General features: G+C 40.0%; 1 protein-coding gene across 1 annotated transcript in view; it reads right to left on the bottom strand.

Moving 5' to 3' along the window:
• The window catches only part of LOC124265454 (feline leukemia virus subgroup C receptor-related protein 2-like), a 33,558-nt gene extending 15,910 nt beyond the window's left edge, over positions 1–17,648 (bottom strand). The window contains exons 1-5 of the mRNA XM_046700247.1: positions 17,395–17,648; positions 7,749–8,347; positions 6,477–6,618; positions 3,486–3,623; positions 856–923 (exon numbers count right to left, since the gene is read on the bottom strand). Of these exons, the coding sequence (XP_046556203.1) occupies positions 856–923; positions 3,486–3,623; positions 6,477–6,618; positions 7,749–8,347; positions 17,395–17,425 (978 nt within the window). The 5' untranslated portion in view covers positions 17,426–17,648. The remainder of the gene's footprint in view (positions 1–855; positions 924–3,485; positions 3,624–6,476; positions 6,619–7,748; positions 8,348–17,394) is intronic.
• Between the last annotated feature and the right edge of the window lie 727 nt (positions 17,649–18,375).

Here is an 18,375-nt window from a genome sequence, read left to right as displayed (position 1 = left end):
GACCGAAATAACGTACCGACATGACCATGGACGTGGGGAGTGGGCTGATGCATCATAAATTGTCTGATTATTAGATCACAGATGTACGAGTCGTATGTTTCTTGGAATGATGTCAGCCTACAACCCATTATTCATTACTTTCTGAAAGCTTCCTCGTCCAGTCTTACATATATAACTCCCCTAGACACATTTAGGTACTCTCCACTCTCCGCGGAGTAATACCACATGGCATATGCCCTAATGGACAGCATGTCACGCAGACAAAGAGCTATCAACGCCGGCTCATACAGCTTAGAGTATGAAGGGCAAATGACGTGATATGCTTTGAATCGTGTAGGACTGTATTTACTGCTAACATAAGAAATATCCGTGAGCTATGACAGTAACAAATCGCATACGATAATAACCTCAGCGCACCGTCAAGAGCTGGTTGTTATTTCTCTTCAACAACCGATGCTTGTAGTTAGCGGAGACTAGAGGGGTCGGGTGTTCAGACTCACTGTCCTGGTTGACATCTCGGTTCGATGCTATTGCTATCAGTCCATAGTAACTTGAAAGGGCGTTACGTTGTTTGTTGTTTGTTTGTTGTTTAACGCCACACACGGCAATTTACCATATAAACGTAGCATGTAAACAATTGACAATACAATGAGTCATACTGTAAACAATGATCCGGGAACGATGACAACGTTGTCAACCACATCGCGTACCACCCCAGCGGAGGATTTATTCTAACCTATAACCCCTAAAGGGGTATCCCATCTGTGTTTTAAACGATGGCAATATACTGTCTTCTTTCAACACGAAAAACGACATTAGTCAGATTTGGGGCTGGAAAGAAACAAGCATACGTACCTCATAATAGTTTAGGACTACAGCGTTAAGCAGCGTTGATATAGCATAGTAAGACCCAGTATTGATTCCTGAAAAGTTATTAAAAGTTATTACACAATCTTGTACAAAGTATTTACTTGCAGTCATTATCTGTGACATCAAAGGTTAACATATTGAGAGGTTAATTGACTTAAAATGATTTACACAACATCGATAAGTGCCTTTATTCATGGACACGCACCAAGGTTCTGCTATGCTTTCTTCTATTTGCTTTGATGAGCTATCCACACAGTTGCCTTGTGTAGAATAAGGTCCCTAGATACCACGACCTCAGGACGTCACAGCAATTGAGGGTCTCTTTCACTCTACATTTACATCATCAACGCTAACCAATACCGCGACTTGACGTGGTGAACAACTAATACTGACATACCATTACCTTGAATCAGTATGCAGTTCGTTATTCTCTGAAGATACCAAAGGCAACGGCGAAAGAGATTTTGCTATTCCTCGGAAGTAATCCATTTAAATGTTTAGACTACAGCTTCTACAAGTATGACACCCTTGGCACCATAAATGGTTTTTCTATATTTCTGGTGAAGAAAATAAGCAATGAACGCCAGAGTGCACGGTACCGTTACAGTGATGGATGGGACGGGGAAATGAGTCAACGTGGTGTTGGGATTATCTGGAATCGATCAAAAGGCTACAAGGGTCGGAACGTACAAACCAATAGCGTAACGATAGTCGGAATACAACCTCGCTCCTAGAGAGGGACATTCGCTCTGTAGCGTGAAACGATCTTGAGGTGAAGAATATATGTACGGTTTCCGAAAGATTTCAAGAAACTGAAATGCATGACATTGTGTCCCCATAATGTTCGTCGACACGAAAAAAGCCGATTTCTTGACGAAATGGTGTTGGCATTTATTTGAATGCAAAATATATAAAATATATAAATAATTTTGTTATATTTACGTGTATGTCTACTATTATAACCACCAACCTGATGACATTTCCATGTGTACATATACCATTTTGAATAGTTCGAACAGTTTACAATTCCAAACCTCGTTTCAAATGTTAGAAATAAAACATACCCATCAAATTTCCAGATACAGAAAGTATTTCGACATTTGACATTGTCAAATGTTTTTTGAACATTTGAGACATACGATTGGAACATTTCGAACATGAGACATGCGATTGGCACCTGTACGTTTGGAATACGTAGAGACACAAATACCAAATCAATGAGTTGTGTGCCATTCTAGTTTCTTCCAAGACAGGCCAATGCCGACATGGTTGACCTTAATGACGCAAGCAAGACCTGAATGAAACTAAATGTGAAATGTCGATATCTAACACACGAAAGGAGGAGGCATTTGAAAGACACGCTGGTGGTACACTTGTATGAGTTTATTTCATAGCAGTGTTTTGTTTTGGTGCCAAGGTACCATTTCCCGGAATGTTTCAAACCTTATGTCATTTTCACATCTGTACTGTTGTATATATGGTAAACGTCTGGAACTCTAGTAACTCTAGGTGACAGACAAACATTCCAAATGCGATTTCACCACGTTTGTAATATGTTTAAATGAGCCAGTCATTTGGATAACTTTCAAATCCTTTTTGAAACACTTAAAGAATGGTCTTTTATATTTCCATCAATTTCAAACCTTTATAAATCCGATCAGGTAAAATGCCTTTATTCCGTTATGTCCAAGCACAATTATGAATACATGTAAAGGCTTCATTATGATCACACATTCCAACCATGTGACTTACAAAGATATACAGTCAACTCTCGTTAATCTGACACTTGTGGTTGCAGAGAAATATGTCGGATTAACGAAAATGTCGGATTAATGAAAATGTCGGATTAATGTATTTGTGTGAAAATATCAATGTTTGCTAAATGTCATGATCGTCATACTGTTGCATGCATATCAGGTAGATCTAGTTATCTTCATCGTATGTAAAAATATTCACAGAAATATAAAAATACTAACAATACATGACATATCATTTTCCAAACGTACTGTCGCCTATAGGCATAGAATAGACCAATACCAAAACTTATTCTAAAAATGAGAACACAGATAGGAATTCACTCATTCGTACAGTGGTCTAGCCGTGGCACAGCATGGCGGCAGACACCTGCAATATGCTTCCTACACTGTACTTATGTTTGGAGTAGAACCCCCAATGGACTGACTGACTGACTGAGTTTGGTTTTACGCCGCTTTTAGCAATATTCCAGCAACATCACGGCGGGGGACACCAGAAATGGGCTTAACACATTGTACCCATGTGGGGATTCGAACCCGGGTCTTCGGCGTGACGAGCCAACGCTTTAACCACTAGGCTACCCCACCGCCCCAACCCCCCAATGGAAAGTGTATGATCACTTGGTAGGTTTGTTGTTTCAGCTATATGGTTGCGGTCTGTAAACAATCGAGTCTGGACCTGACAATCCAGTGATCAACTTCATTAGCATCGATCTACGTAATTGGGGTACGATAACATGTGCAAACCAAGTCAGCGCGCCTGATCAACCGATCCCGTTAGTCGCCTTTTACGACGAGCATGGGTTGCTGAAGACCAATGCTAACCCAGATCTTCGCCGGCGGCAAGAGTATGAGACTAACCGTAGGATATTGTAAGGATGATGAATCCCGGGTTCTTGAGCAGTCTGAACAGGGATGACAGGTAGTCCTCGTTTTTAGAAGCTTCCACAGCCAGCATCTGAGCCCGACTGGGAGGCTTGGGAGGCGCATCCTTCAGTACTGAAACAAAACCATTACTTCAATGAATACACTTGCACAAGTCCAATCGTGAGATATATTGCATTGGGCGTAAGTCAAAGTCAGAATATTTTGCAATTAAATCAGCTTCCTTCCCAGAATACGCTAGTACACTGAGAGATAGGGGTGACTATTGAGGGGAAAACTACTATTGCGACAGTGATTGCCTATTGCAACATACTATTGCGATATTGATTGCCTATTGCAACATACTATAGCGATAGTGATTGCCTATTGCAACATACTATAGCGATAGTGATTGCCTATTGCAACATACTATTGCCCTAGCGATAGTCTATTGCAACTAACTATTGCAATATTATAGCAATAGTTTTTTTTCTCCTTGAATTGTCTCATTTGAAGTAGTTTCCCAAATGGATGTATAGATTATATGAAAAAAAACAGGTTGAAGTAGTTTCAGTCTCTTTTAATGAGTGACAAGAAACTTGAAACCCCGATCAAGTAAACAGTTAAAACATAAAGTCAATGTAGCTGCAAGTCTACATCCAAATAATCCTGTATTTTGCGCTGCGCATTTATCAACGGAAGTCAATTATTAAACTATCTATAGTCACATATACTATCGATGCATCGATAGTTTTTCGTTTCCACCATCGATTTATTGCTATCGGAGACTCAACAATTGCAATCCATCGATAGTTCGATGTATCATATTTTGGCGTACTTCTTACACATTTTCACAAAACACAATAACTATTTCTATTGTATAAAATTTCAGTTCCGAACTGTTCAGAAGGACCTATGTAGGACATGGCAAGTATAAAACATACGCGATCCACTGTGAAATGTAGCAGTTGTTGCAATTATGTGAAACGACAGCCGGTGTGTTCACCTTATCAAGTGTACATAACACAGATGATTGATGACTTGGAAATTTTTGCGAGATTGTGCACATACCAAATGGAATCTCGTTTAGATTATGTAAATGTAATAAATGCTCTCTTTATTCGGAACAACAAAGAAGAGAATTTCAAAACTGTTTTAGAAAACCCGAATAACCTGTATCAGAATCCTATTAAATATACCACTACACAATATATTTGTTCACGTGTGTTCGTTAAACTCAGACTCAACTACATTGTGACAGACAAATATCCTTATCTAACGTATTATACAAGGCACTTTTCCGCTTACAAATTAAAAGGAGATATGCTGTTTAAACTTGTTCACCACCACCTAGATAAAGAGATGTATAAGAGGTGTATTTATATATTGGTTCATAAATAACAAAATAGGTGGGGTAGGGTAATATCAATGAAACAAGTAAGTAGAGCGTCCTGTAGATTGTGCTGGACAGGCAGTACATAACCAGCGACGATGCTATGTATCTCAACACCCGATCGGGGCGGTGGAGTAGCCTAGTGGTTAAAGCGTTAGCTCGTTCGATTCCCCACATGGGTACACTGAGTTAAGCCCATTTCTGCTTTCCCCCGTCGTGATATTGCTGGAATATTGCTAAAAACGGCGCAAGACTAAACTCACTCACTCAACACCCGATCCATCTACGCCTGACCCTCTTACAATTGGTAGAGACTATTTTTATTTCAGAGTGCATGCCATGTCATTATGGTGATAGCTTTAAACATGATTTCTACAAATGCCGACTGCCACCTTGGTGTGGTGGATTAAGTATCTATGCTAAGGCGGAAGGTACCCGGGAGCACTATCAAAACGAAACATGAGTCTCATTAACCTATTCAGACAATGACGTACTTTTCATCCGATCCGAATTTTCTCGTGTGAAAGTGAGACATCACAAACAACTATGGTTACACTGAATTCCAATTCCTTGTTTCATAAGAAAATGGTATTTATAAATGAATTTTAATTTTAAACTTTAAAAACATCGTATTTTTATATTTTATGGCGAGGTGACGGCAGCATGACCTTAACTAAGACGTCACGGACTGCCCCTGTTTGATGAGGTCGTCAAATGATTCACAATTTATCTGGCTCACTGGTTACATCTGTTACATGTCATTTGTGCATATTCAGTGTAGTTTTGTAACGCACAATGTGGCTGACGTAATATCAAGTCCGTACCAGACCGCCAAACTTTTCTAGCGAGAGAGCCTCGTTTTGAGATGTCCACGATTTCCATATTTCCGTTTGTCAGAGCTCGCTGTACGACAGCGCACACTGTACGACGTGTTTGCAAGGATTAGAAGGAGCGTAGTGTTGCAATATACAAGTGCTTAGATATATCAAATAATACTGAATTAATAATTATGTATCCAGTTAAATGAATTGGTCTCAAAATTCTGGACTGGTTATTGTACTAAGTTGCGCAATAGGTCGGGACCCAGTCAGCAGGAAACAAAACTGTTGTGTAATCAATGTTTTGACTTGACCAAAATATTTTTTGTTGTTACCGAGACTGTCGTTCGGCTTAATGAGAATAAACCAATAACTTGTCTATTATACACTATACAGGTTCGTTGATCATGGTATAATGCAAAGGTTTGTCTGGCCTGGGAGCGTTGAGAACGGCGTTAAAAATCAAACAAACAAAAGAGTTGTAAATGATGATCTCCTTATGACACTTGTAGTGACGAACCAAGCGTTCTTTGGACTAAGATATACGTGAGCCTATGGCAATCTACATACTTACGATACTTCCTAACTCTACGAACGTTTTGTGAATAGGAACGCCGTATATAGTGTGACTGACTGGTTACTGCATAACTCCCAGTCAATGCCTAGACGTCGCTACAACTTGAATCAAGACGTTGATCATCCATTCATTATTCTTCTCTAGTGAGTGAGTGAGTTAATATTTAACGTCACACTATTCTTCTCTAACACTATACACACCTACAACTATGGCCAAGAAGAGCAGCGTGGTGAAGGCGGCCGTCCCATAGAACATTATACTGAGGTTTCTACCTACATCGTCTAGACTGGCGGAGTTGGGGACTATTTCTGGGGGTAAGAGGAATCCAGCTGCCACACCCACCTGCAACAGCACGACGGTATAACGGTAGATATAAAGACTCAACATGACATAAAAGTGTAGATTCGAGTGAGCTTTTAGCAATATTACAGCAATATCACGGCGGGGGAACCAAATATGGGCTTTACACATTGCACCCGTTTGGGGAATCGAACGGTCTTTGGCGTGACAAGCGAATGCTTTAAGCACTAGTCTACCCCACCGCCTCTTCTAGTTGTAGGATCACCGCTGCCAAACCCATTACATAATACAGATGGGTTGATATAAAGCATGTAGGGACAGTCGGGTAAAACACCATGTAGTTGAAGAAACCATGTCGCCACATCCACAACATTACACAGAAGAGTAGACATACAATAAATAGGAATAGATGTAGCGTTCTACAGAGAGCCAGCATTTGTCCAGGTGTGTACTTTTGACGACATGGAGTGAGTGAGTTAAGTTTTTTAGCAATATTCCAGCAATATCATGGCGGGGAACACCAGAAATGGGCTTCACACATTGTACCCATGTGAGGAATCGAACTGCACTTATGTACCAATAATAGTGAGACAATTCCGGTCATGGAGACATTCAAACTATTTCAATGCAAGAACGTCACTGATCGGAATGTACAAACATGTCAATTATAATAATATATCTAATATATCCGAATATACTTAATATAAAATTTCTTTAATCAGTACTTCTACATTTTCTCATGAATAAAGCTGAAAGTCGCGAAAGTGGTCAGGTGCATCTGATTCACGTCCTACGATATATCTGTAGTAGTACAATATCGTTTGATAATCGTTCGATTATGTAATATCGGTGGTAGCTCCACGTATAAGTAACATATAATGACAAGAACAGTTGATATATGTAACTACTATTGTTTTGTTTGATAAAGTGTTCTAAGGTTCCAATTTTATCAAATCAGTCAGTTCTGTCTTTAAGAAGTTTTCTTGTTGTGAAAGTGATTGTTTGGGAATGAAAAATAGTTTAGGTCTTACCAAGGTCTCGGTTATCAAATCAAAAAACTTGAAACGTTTACAACAATGTCATACGTGCGACATAGGAATGTTCTATCTCACCACCTGCACCTTCACCACATGTTAAAACACATCCCATTACACGTAACTAACGATGCTCACCTGGTTACCAAATACACCTATAGAGGTTGCTGTGGACACTTCGTTGGGCCCGAACCACACAGCGGCTAACCGTGCAGGGATTCCTATGACCCACATTTGAGCACAAGCACATATTGTCTGGGCAAACATAAGCACCGCAAATCTGTCCCCACTCACACTGGCGCATTTAATCCAGGCCCCTATGGCGTTCAGAAGAGACCCAAGAATATGGCAGATACGTAGACCCTTCTTGTCTAGTACCCACGTCGCCGGGATGACTAAAACAATGTACGCCAGCATGTACAACATCGACAACCAGTCAATGGCAGTTTCCCTCTGGAAGGCGTCCTCGGGGAGGCTCTCGTTGTAGAAGCGGAGAATGACGTTAGCGATGATGTTGATGTGGATCCACTGAAAGGCGCTACTGAAGCTGTAGATACTAAACAGCGCTAACATCAGCCATCGGGACCGATACACCTGTGGGTGGTCCTGTGTTGGTTGTAGGTGGTCCGTAACACCGGGTGTTGCTGGAGTAGTGGGGGAGGTAGGGGTGGTAGGAAGGAGGTTTGCGCTTCCATTTTCACCTGGATCTGTGGAAGGACGTTTTCCGGAAGACTGACCTGAAAAATGACGCATGATATTAACAAAACATGACAGTCAGTTTGTTGACCATGTTGTTCACCATGACGTCCCATGCATACACTGCAATACCTGGTCAAACGACGTCATCGGGAACGATGACACACATTGGCTCATTTCTGAAATTCCATGTCTTTGTGAACTATGCTTTTGGGAACTAGTACTGTCTTTTCTAACTAAATATTTTCAAGCGGGTGACATTTGGTAGGGCACTGGGGTTGGCGTGCTCAACATCCTATACTCAGAAAAGGAACTGTCAAACGTATATTTTTGTCATTCCATTGCATCATTAAGGCGAGACTGTGCATGTATAGAGCGTTTGGCTCAAAAAGCGGACCGATGAATTGCAATCTAACTAAAAAACTAATAAACATATAATACTCAATGAAACGCTGATCATAATCAAAACATCAGACCAACTCTGTGATTTGTTTGCAGAATTTATGTCCTAAAAGTGAAAAAGTTGTTTAACAAACTATCATTAACATATTGACACAGTTCACTATTTGTTACGAGAGAGGAGTGCAGAGAAAGGGACAGCCAGGTGTTAGAGAATAATAGTTGTGCAGAACTAAATTGACTGAACACGCGACGGGGCAACATACGCTCACCTATTATGGAACACCTGCTGATGATACAGTCGGTATTGTACAGTCGACCCTACTTTTAGTACAGATTTCATATGTTAGCGAAAATGATTCTGTCAAGTCATATAGAACTGTATGGAAATACATTTGGTTTTATGTAACCTATAGCAACATTCATTTATCTGCCACAGCTGGCTGCCACACCTCAGGTGATATATATTTCCCATATTCAGCAATCTACGGTATATATCAGGGCCTCCTGTCACAAAGCACTAAGGTGATCGTAAGTCACTAAGGTAACCTTAGTGCAATGTTAAAGAATGGGAGTTTAAGGTTAACCTTAGAAAAGGATGCTTCGTGAAAGAAGCCCCAGATCTGTAGGACATCATCCGTGGGATGGTAGATAATCATCTGATTGTTCGATCCTTATCCGTCTTGTAACCACAGGGGTAAAAGATGGTACTTGTTGATTCCCTGCGAGACGGGGGTACCTCAATGACTAGACCCCATTGGGTCAGTTCTCCTTTGTCTGCGTGGAACATCGTTGGTCAAACTGCGGCATGATCATTCAACGGTCAAGAACTACTACAATCTGAACTACTGTATTGAGTGAGTGAGTTTACTTTTATGCATCGCTCAGCAATATTCCAGCTATATGGCGGCGGTCTGTAAATAATCGAGTCTGGACCTGACAATCCAGTGATCAACAGCAGAAGCATCGATCTACGCAATTGGGAAACGATGACATGTGTCAACCAAGTCATCGAGCCTGACCACCCGATCCCGTAGTTGCCTCTTACGACAAGCAGGGTTACTGAAGATCAAGTCTGAACTACTGTCAGCGGCCGTGCACACGCACAAGCACACTCTCCCGTACACGTACAACATACAAATCGATTACAAATGTGTTGTCAGCATTCATCCATTGACAAGTATTTGCGCATATCTTTATCAACAGCAGTCGAGGGACAAGCAGCCATGATAATAACTCGAGTGACTCTAAGTTAAAAGAACGTATCTCCTAGCAGATTATTCCGAAGCTGACATTATTTAATATTTTCAAGTAACGCATCTCGGATTTTACACCGTCGAACAATCGGCTGCAAGTCAGCGTAAAGAAAACATGCAATAATGGTTCAGTAATTACACACCAAAACAGTCGGCTGGATCATATACTCTTCTCGTATATACTGTCATCTTGTAGTTTAGAAAGATATTACCATGTGCTTGAAACCAGGGTGACCAAATATGTTTGGCCTCGGATACCAAATCCGTTTTGTTCATATCGTTGTGCATCTACCTGCTGATGTCAAGGCTGAATTTGCCTCGAGTTTTTCAAGCTGAGCTGCAGGCCGAAATCAACACGTAGTCATGGTAACAGATTGCGGTTATTACTTATGACATATCTCAATCAATCTTGAGGATTGGCATTTGAACACTGTGACAATAAAACAGACAAATATGTATTTCCTGATGACAATTTCAAAACATAAAACTGATGGACAATATACACCATTGAACAATTTATAACCAATGTCGGAGTACACAGACGCCACGTTGACAATGGGTGAGGGAGTGAGTTTAGTTTTACGCTGCTTTTAGCAATATTCAAGCAGTGTAACGGCGGGGAACACCAGAAATTGGCTTCACACACTGTTCCCATTCGGGGAATCGAACCCGGGTCTTCGGCGTGACAAGCGAACGCTTTAACCACTAGGCTTCCACCACCAACCCCGTTGACAATGAGTCATGCGATGGTGACTTTGAAGAACACAAAGGTCCACGTTAGCAATTACCACCACATCTACATTGACAATAAACTGCCATGTATTAACGTACAAGCGATGGCTAAGGCTATAGATCTCAAAGTTCAAAGGAAATGTAAACCATACCGATATTCATCATTTCCGTAGTAGACGATATAACCCAACATCAACAACAGGAAGATAATATATGCCTCCTATCTGCACAGTAACGCTATAGTCCACACAAGCTTCGAAAGAAAAAAGTGATAATTAACCCAGCAATAAAAATATCCGGATGATTTACGGTAAATAGGACAATCAGCATAAATCTTACTTTCACTTGTTGGTTGGAATTGTTGGACGGAGGCTCCAAGATAATAATCTATTCGCGAGTGGATAAGGTTTTACGTCATTGTAGCAACATTCAACCTGTATTATACCAGGGGACACTGGAAACGGGCTTCACATAATGTATGAATGTGAGGAGGTCTTCAGCGTGAAGAGTGAACACTATCACCACAAAGCTACCCCACCGATCATCAGTCAGTTGAATACAAGTCATGCACCATGAGTCACATGCGTCACTTTGGATAATTCAGCTAGATAAATTACCCAACACAATGAGCAATCATCTAAACCCGTATCTGATCATAGTTATGGAATTCAATAGCAGGCATGGCGTCTGTATACACATGTACAGATATTGATATAGAGCAATGAAGTTTTTAAAGAGAATTAGCATCTGTTGACAACACCTGGTATCAACACTAAGTGATATGCCTATAACATATAGGTATATGCATAAATCTATAACAGTCTGCCTTAACAGAGATGTTTTTAATAATTATGAACATCGTTCTGCCGGGGTGTACCAAGTACAGATTGTTTATTGAAAATGAGATCCATGACAGTACTTAGCGTTAGGCGAATGTCACTGTTTAAGTTGTTGTTGTTGTTGTTTATTAATATATTTTTCATACTTATATTTATAATGATTCATTTGTGGCTTTTCAACTCACTCTGCCTATGGGTTGTAGAAATCCATTGGGACTAAGCTATATCATTTACTGTTATATTTAGCAAGTACCGATGTGAATAGGCACAACATTATTGATTCACTATTTTTTGTGATTGTTGTATGCAGAATGTTCATTGCGTACTGATTTAGATGAACAACCTTGTCGTATATCTGGCAATAGCAATGTTTGGAAGCTACATTCGAAATGATTCGTTGAATGAAGGATTGAAGTTGTATTTGTTGACGTTCATCGGCTGATGAAGACAATGCCTCAGTTTAAGCACTTTCATTTAATATTTGCCAACGGAGGCACTGTCATCATCAGCTGATGAACGTCAACCAATACAAAATCAAATTTAACCAACACTAACAATTGTATGGATCATAACAAAACAATCCATTCAAACACCAACTGTAATTATTTGAAGCGAACTATATTAACGCAGAGAGTTATCCGTCCCAACTTTTCCATTCGGGGTTACGTCCCTTGGTTACAAAAATGGCGACTTCGTTCACTTGATTTGGAAGTTACACCCAGTAAAGTTGGAACTGGAATGAAATCGAAACCTGGTTGATGCTGAAAATAGATTACAATGATCGTTCTGTAAACTTTTGGTGCGAGTTGTTAGTCATACAAGGGCTAGGTAAACATCTGAAGACGGAGGTTACGGATTGAGACGGCACGGATGCATTTCCCGATGTCACATACAACAGTGTTAAGTTGTGTGAATTCTTTAGGAAAGAAGAGCACTCTTTGTAACTACAAATAAACATGTCTTTTAGTTTATCCTTGATATGCACATGGTGTATCTAAAGGTCGTATGTTGATACCGTCTAAATGATTCCATGATGCGCGAAATATTGACAGTTCTGTTCTATTGAAAAGCATCATACTGACGTTCACCGGGAAATGAACCACAGCTGGCTTGGTAGTGTTCCTCTTGGCGAGGTCACCCGCTACTGTCAATATTTAAGGATTGATGTTGTAGTTGTTGAAGAATGCCTACAATGAGTAAATTCTACGAGGCGCGAAATATTAACAGTTCTGTAACTCTCGGCTCTGCTGACAACGTACTCACATAACCGGGAGGTCGATACGTATAATTGCAAAAGCCGAGCAATAATATTTTCCGCACACGCACACGAACGCACACGCGTATTCACACACCGCATGTTAGCCTATAATAATGTAATGATATATTTACAAGTCTAGCCAATATTTCCTTTCTTTTCATTCATTCATTCATTCATTCACTTCCTTTTATATAAATTCATTTGCATTGTAATCTGTATTTTCCTCTTACATATATGTAGGGGAGATGGGGGCACAGGTTATTCCGGGAGTATGTGCCTCAAACCCTTCCCAGGCAGGTATGCTGTAAGTAGAGAAGTAGGGCTATTAGCCTCCCACACTGTGCTGTAACTGGGCCACACACAACCACAGTTACAAGCAGGAAGCAGTAGCGAACCTTGTTAAATGCCAGACGGAATCAACCAGCTATGTAAACGGGGGACAGTTTGTAGAGAGTAATCATTTTGATGACACCGCGTTGTGGCCTCGTGTCCTTCTCCCATGATGACACTTATAATGGTTGCTAAATGATCGGGGAGTGTTTAGTGGTCGACAGATGGTTGGTGTGGCGACAACACTTCATCTTTAGGGCAGGGATAGAAATGAATGCTTTTTATGGGTGCCATAGGGTACAAGGCAGGTAATTTAGATGTGCCTTTGTGAAAATTAATGTGCCTATCATTTTTCATGATCTAAATTTGAAACATCACATCAATTATGTTATTTCATTTTGTTTAATAAAACAACTTATTGCAAACGTGTAAACTTGAGTGCGGGATTTCCTGAACACTATCATGACTAGGGGTTCAGGACAAATGAAGCTGAACTTTGTCTTAGTTCAAATTAAGTCTTAAATGAGACTGCAAGAAAAGTTCAGCTTCATTTGTCCTGAACAATATTATAACCTACAAACTGTTATCATCCATAACGTGATTTCCTGTCATGGGCAGTGGATTCAAAATGGCCACGCCCATGTTAAGCTGTGAGATTGAGTGCACCAATCTGCAAAACTGGTCTTCAATAATTTGACGTTGTCAGACGTATTGCATTTTCCATTAAATGAATCATGGTGAGTATTATTTTTATAATTTTATATGGGAACATTGAAGATATTTTATCCTTCAAAGACATAAAGCTATTTATAAATCTGATGGTCAAATCAAAGAGCCACATTTCTTTGAAGGAAGCTATCGAGCTTTACGCAAAGGCTGGAAGGCATGAAGTAGCATGTGACCATTATACATCATAATTTAATTACCTTTCAACAGCCAATTATGTGTTATGTGTAGAATAACTGGGAGATGCTAAACATGTATGATAACGTTGGCTTACCTTTGAGATTTAGTAGCGATTTGAAAGACAGTGTAACAGTTTCAGAAAAATGTGCAGCTGTAATGAGTTTGAATAATCGGCGAGCTTCTAAAATGGGTTGGTTTCAGGAAGGATACAGAAATACTTTAAATCAATATTCTCATATATGATTAGGCAAATACGACAAGAGTTACATATTAACATACTGGTTGATATATATTTACATATTGACTGCTATCCTGTGACCAAGACAAACGATTATTCAGAATCGACTTTAATACCTTTTTAGTTAATGGAGGGGTATACGTCAAAAGCGTCCTGCGCCCAGTTCAGTGTAGCAAGGTGTCTCAGTCTCAATTAGGGGACAAATTTGACTGGTCATTTGACTTTGCCTTGCAAATAGAGTGCGATTTGGGCATGACACTGACGCACGGCAGGCTTCAATTAAAGCAACAATAAATGTGTGTGTGTGTGTGTGTGTGTGTGTGTGTGTGTGTGTGTGTGTGTGTGCGTGTGTGTGTGTGTGTGTGTGTGGGAACAATATAAACTGTGTGCGGACAGTTTCAAGTCATGTAGATCTCAGAAAACTATACCACGCACGAGCACGGGTGTTGTGTTGACAAACCGAGACATAATCAAGATGAATCTGTGAATCATGGGTCTCTGTCACGCCTAAGTGACGCAGCTCTGCGATGACAATTGGGGTGCGTTATACGGCCTGGCCACGGAACATCGAACCACCCCGGGTGGACGTAGTTCATTGTATTACCATATAGGATAATATCAGCAGGAGTATTGTCCAGCTCCCCAGCCTACACAACACGAGGATATTGTTAGACTGATGTCCCATGTCAAGTATAGCTTAAGCTTCATGTGTGTGTGTGCATGTGTGTATTGTGTACATTGACAAAAACATATGCATGATTCTGAATGAGCGTTATTAATATCTGTCTGTGTGTGTGTGTGTATGTCTGTACATAAACACATACACACGTCTGTGTTTACATACATTACATACATACATACATCAAATACATACACACATACATACATACATACATACACACATACATACATACATACATACATACATACATACATACATACATACATACATACATACATACATACATACATACATACATACATACATACATACATACATACATACATACATACATACATACATACATACATACACACACACATACATACGTACATACATACATTTTGCAGGGAATGTACAAAGTTCTGTGTAAGAGTGGAACATCTGGAAACACAGCCTTTCTTCTCTTGATATATATTTGCCATCGCAAAATCTCAACGGGCAAGTACGAAATATTCATATAGGCATGTGATTACTTTCAGGGAAAAGTAACTAATTGATGATTGCTTATATAATGTTGGTATATATTATGTATATATTATGTCCCTCTTGATCCATGTTTGTGTGACAGAGCGGATGTTCAAGTCTGCAAAGTGTGAGTGAGTTTAGGTTTACACTTTGCAAACCAGGGGCTTCTTTCACGAAGCAACCTTGTCTAACGTTAACCTCAACTCCCATTCTTTAACATTGCACTAAGGTTATCTTAGTGACTTACGATCACCTTAGTGCTTTGTGAAAGGAGGCCCTGAACACCCGCTCTGTCACACAAACATGGATTAAGAGGGACATAATATATGTTTGCGTGACAGAGCGGGTACATGATCTGAAACACAGCTATAGTATGTAGTACTCCTAGTGAATTCACAAGGGCTTTTCCTGTATATATGGAAGTAGTGTGTCACTGTTTATGTTGTTTCAGACAGCTGGCTCTTTTGGATGTATAAACGTCACATATGTTGTTCTTTGTCACGTCGTTACGCCCATGAACATTTGTTTTAATATCGTAATTGATACATAGTATACTATTCTCAGATCATAAAGAAGAAATATTTATGCATGTTTTGTTCGATAATATCAGAGTATCATATTTCATTTCAATTGGGTGGGGGAAGGTGACCCTCCTGCCCCTCCCCATTTCAGTCTACGACTACGGTAATTCAAGAATGAGGACAATTTTTATAGATATACAACTTCTTTATTTTGTATAGGCGGCGTTTCGACATAGATTCTAATGTCGTTGTCAAACAAGTGGTGATACAGTAATTCAAGGTTACTTGTCACCAGCCAAAACACGTGTATATCATCACGTCTATGGCCTTTGTGCTAAAAATACCATTTGAGCTTAATAAAATAATAATGTCACCTGCTCATGAAAATATTTTGTGTACAGGTATTTTGACACGTCTAATCACACCTTTAATAACATGAAACCGACCCCGTTAAGTGTGAGTGTTGAATTATTGTGTGGCATGTGGGGCTCATTCTTCTCTTCAGAGGGTGTGTGTATGTTGGGGGGGGGGTGGGGGTATCAAAGACAAACTGCATTTTGAAATCTAACCTGTTTATAATCGCGTCTCGTCTTTCAATGGCCTTTTTCGTTCGATTCATCTTGTTTTCATACTGTCTGTTTTTGACATCCCTAATCGTCGAAATACATATATATTCCACGTTAACGTTTATGGACACACATATTCCACGTACCCTGGGGACTGAAGTAACATCACATGATCTGAATAGAATGTTGAACCTACATGAGCAGCTGTCAAATGTTCTCGTGACAAGAATAACTTCAGATCCCGAAAGAGAACTGATGACATTGTTACTTGTCGGAAAAGACAATTGTACCAGTAAGCTGATTTCTAATGATTTCTGATTTCGTGTAAGTTGGAGAAATCTTACCATTATTCAGCATGTTCAGGTTCAGGGTCAATCAATCATTAAATGAGAATTACAAATAGATACTAAATATAGTTTTTTCTAAACTCAGTAAAGCGTGTCGCATGCTGTATATGAAGTACACTGCGCACTGCATGGTTGAACTGAACTTGTCAAACTAAGCGAAATTGTCAATTTGAACAAAACCTGAATGAAAACGTGTAAATTGAAACACAATGTCAGTTTAAAAACCTTCCAAGTCCTCGAATAATTTTACACCAGCACCCTTCACCTCCACTAACAAACTTATTATCCTATACGTTACTGGACTGATTGTACATTTGTTATGAAATATGAATAAAATGATAATTATGAGGTTGATTGAACAACGTGGAGTAGGTATGTTAAGCGAGTCGGCAAGGAAATCAGTAAGGCAGGCGCTCCCATTCCCACAGTCGAACAGCTAAAACACACACAGCCATGAATGTTAAAGTAGCGCTGTAGTAGTGAATTGAACAAATAGTGTTGACTCACCCATGTTGTCCAGTAGAATGTGTGCACTCATACACAGGGTCCCCCCTAAAGTGACTGGGCATCAGTTTCTCCTGATCACTTTGACAAGCATCCTCTCATGACCTCTCTTTCATTGAAACTGGCTCGTCGTGTGCACACGCCTCGCTCTCGTGCCGCCATTTTGGCAGCATTAGGTCGCCTTGACCCTGGGTCTTAGATTAACGGCAGGTATTGATCGCAGCGAAGAACCGCTGAACGACTTCCCCAGAAACTGGGATAAAGGGTCGATCTTTTTTGTTCGCGGGAAGGCTGAATTTTGTTGAACGCATGGCCGGACAAGGGTTTCTTTGTTGCTTTTTATTGATTTTTTTTTACAGGATTTGAAAGTCAATGATACTATATTACTCGGATCTAGTTTACTAGCGGATAGCAAAGGTAGTTTTTAATCATACAAATATCCGTCAATCGTTTTTGTTTTGATCGAAATTTGACTTGAGTCGTGAATATATGTATCAAGTCGTGTCATGTTCTAAGCCTCGCATACCTGGTCATGGTTGTGGAGAGGGTGCACTCAGGACAAACCATATTTACACATCGCTGGCTTTAGTGAACGTACAATGGACAAACTGAACATCGTTTACAGAAAATACTTTTTGAGTTTCTTTATTGTCAGAATCTGCAGTAGTCAAGACTTTCCGGATATTATAGACTTGCAGGTGCTGTTTTTGGATAATATTTATATTTGTTTCTACGTTTGCATGACAGGCTATATTCCCGGTTGGAGGCGGTCTTTGTTCCCTACTCACAACTCTCGGCACATATGTAGCTCACAATTCACAGCGTGTAACTCTCGACCCTGGACACGTGCTTCAACTTGCCGCTCACGACAATCTTCTCTTCATTTCAGTGAGCTGTGAGTCGTGGCCTGTGACGTGTCGTTTATTGTTGTTAGCATTGCAAGAACTTATACCTCACCATGAACACCCCCGACACACTCACATC

Source organism: Haliotis rubra, unplaced genomic scaffold (genome assembly GCF_003918875.1).
Source record: "Haliotis rubra isolate DU_JTF1 unplaced genomic scaffold, ASM391887v1 Scf98, whole genome shotgun sequence".
Classification (NCBI taxonomy): Eukaryota; Metazoa; Mollusca; class Gastropoda; order Lepetellida; family Haliotidae; genus Haliotis; species Haliotis rubra.
Note: the sequence above shows the minus strand (reverse complement) of the source record. Positions and strands in the feature narration are given on the sequence as shown.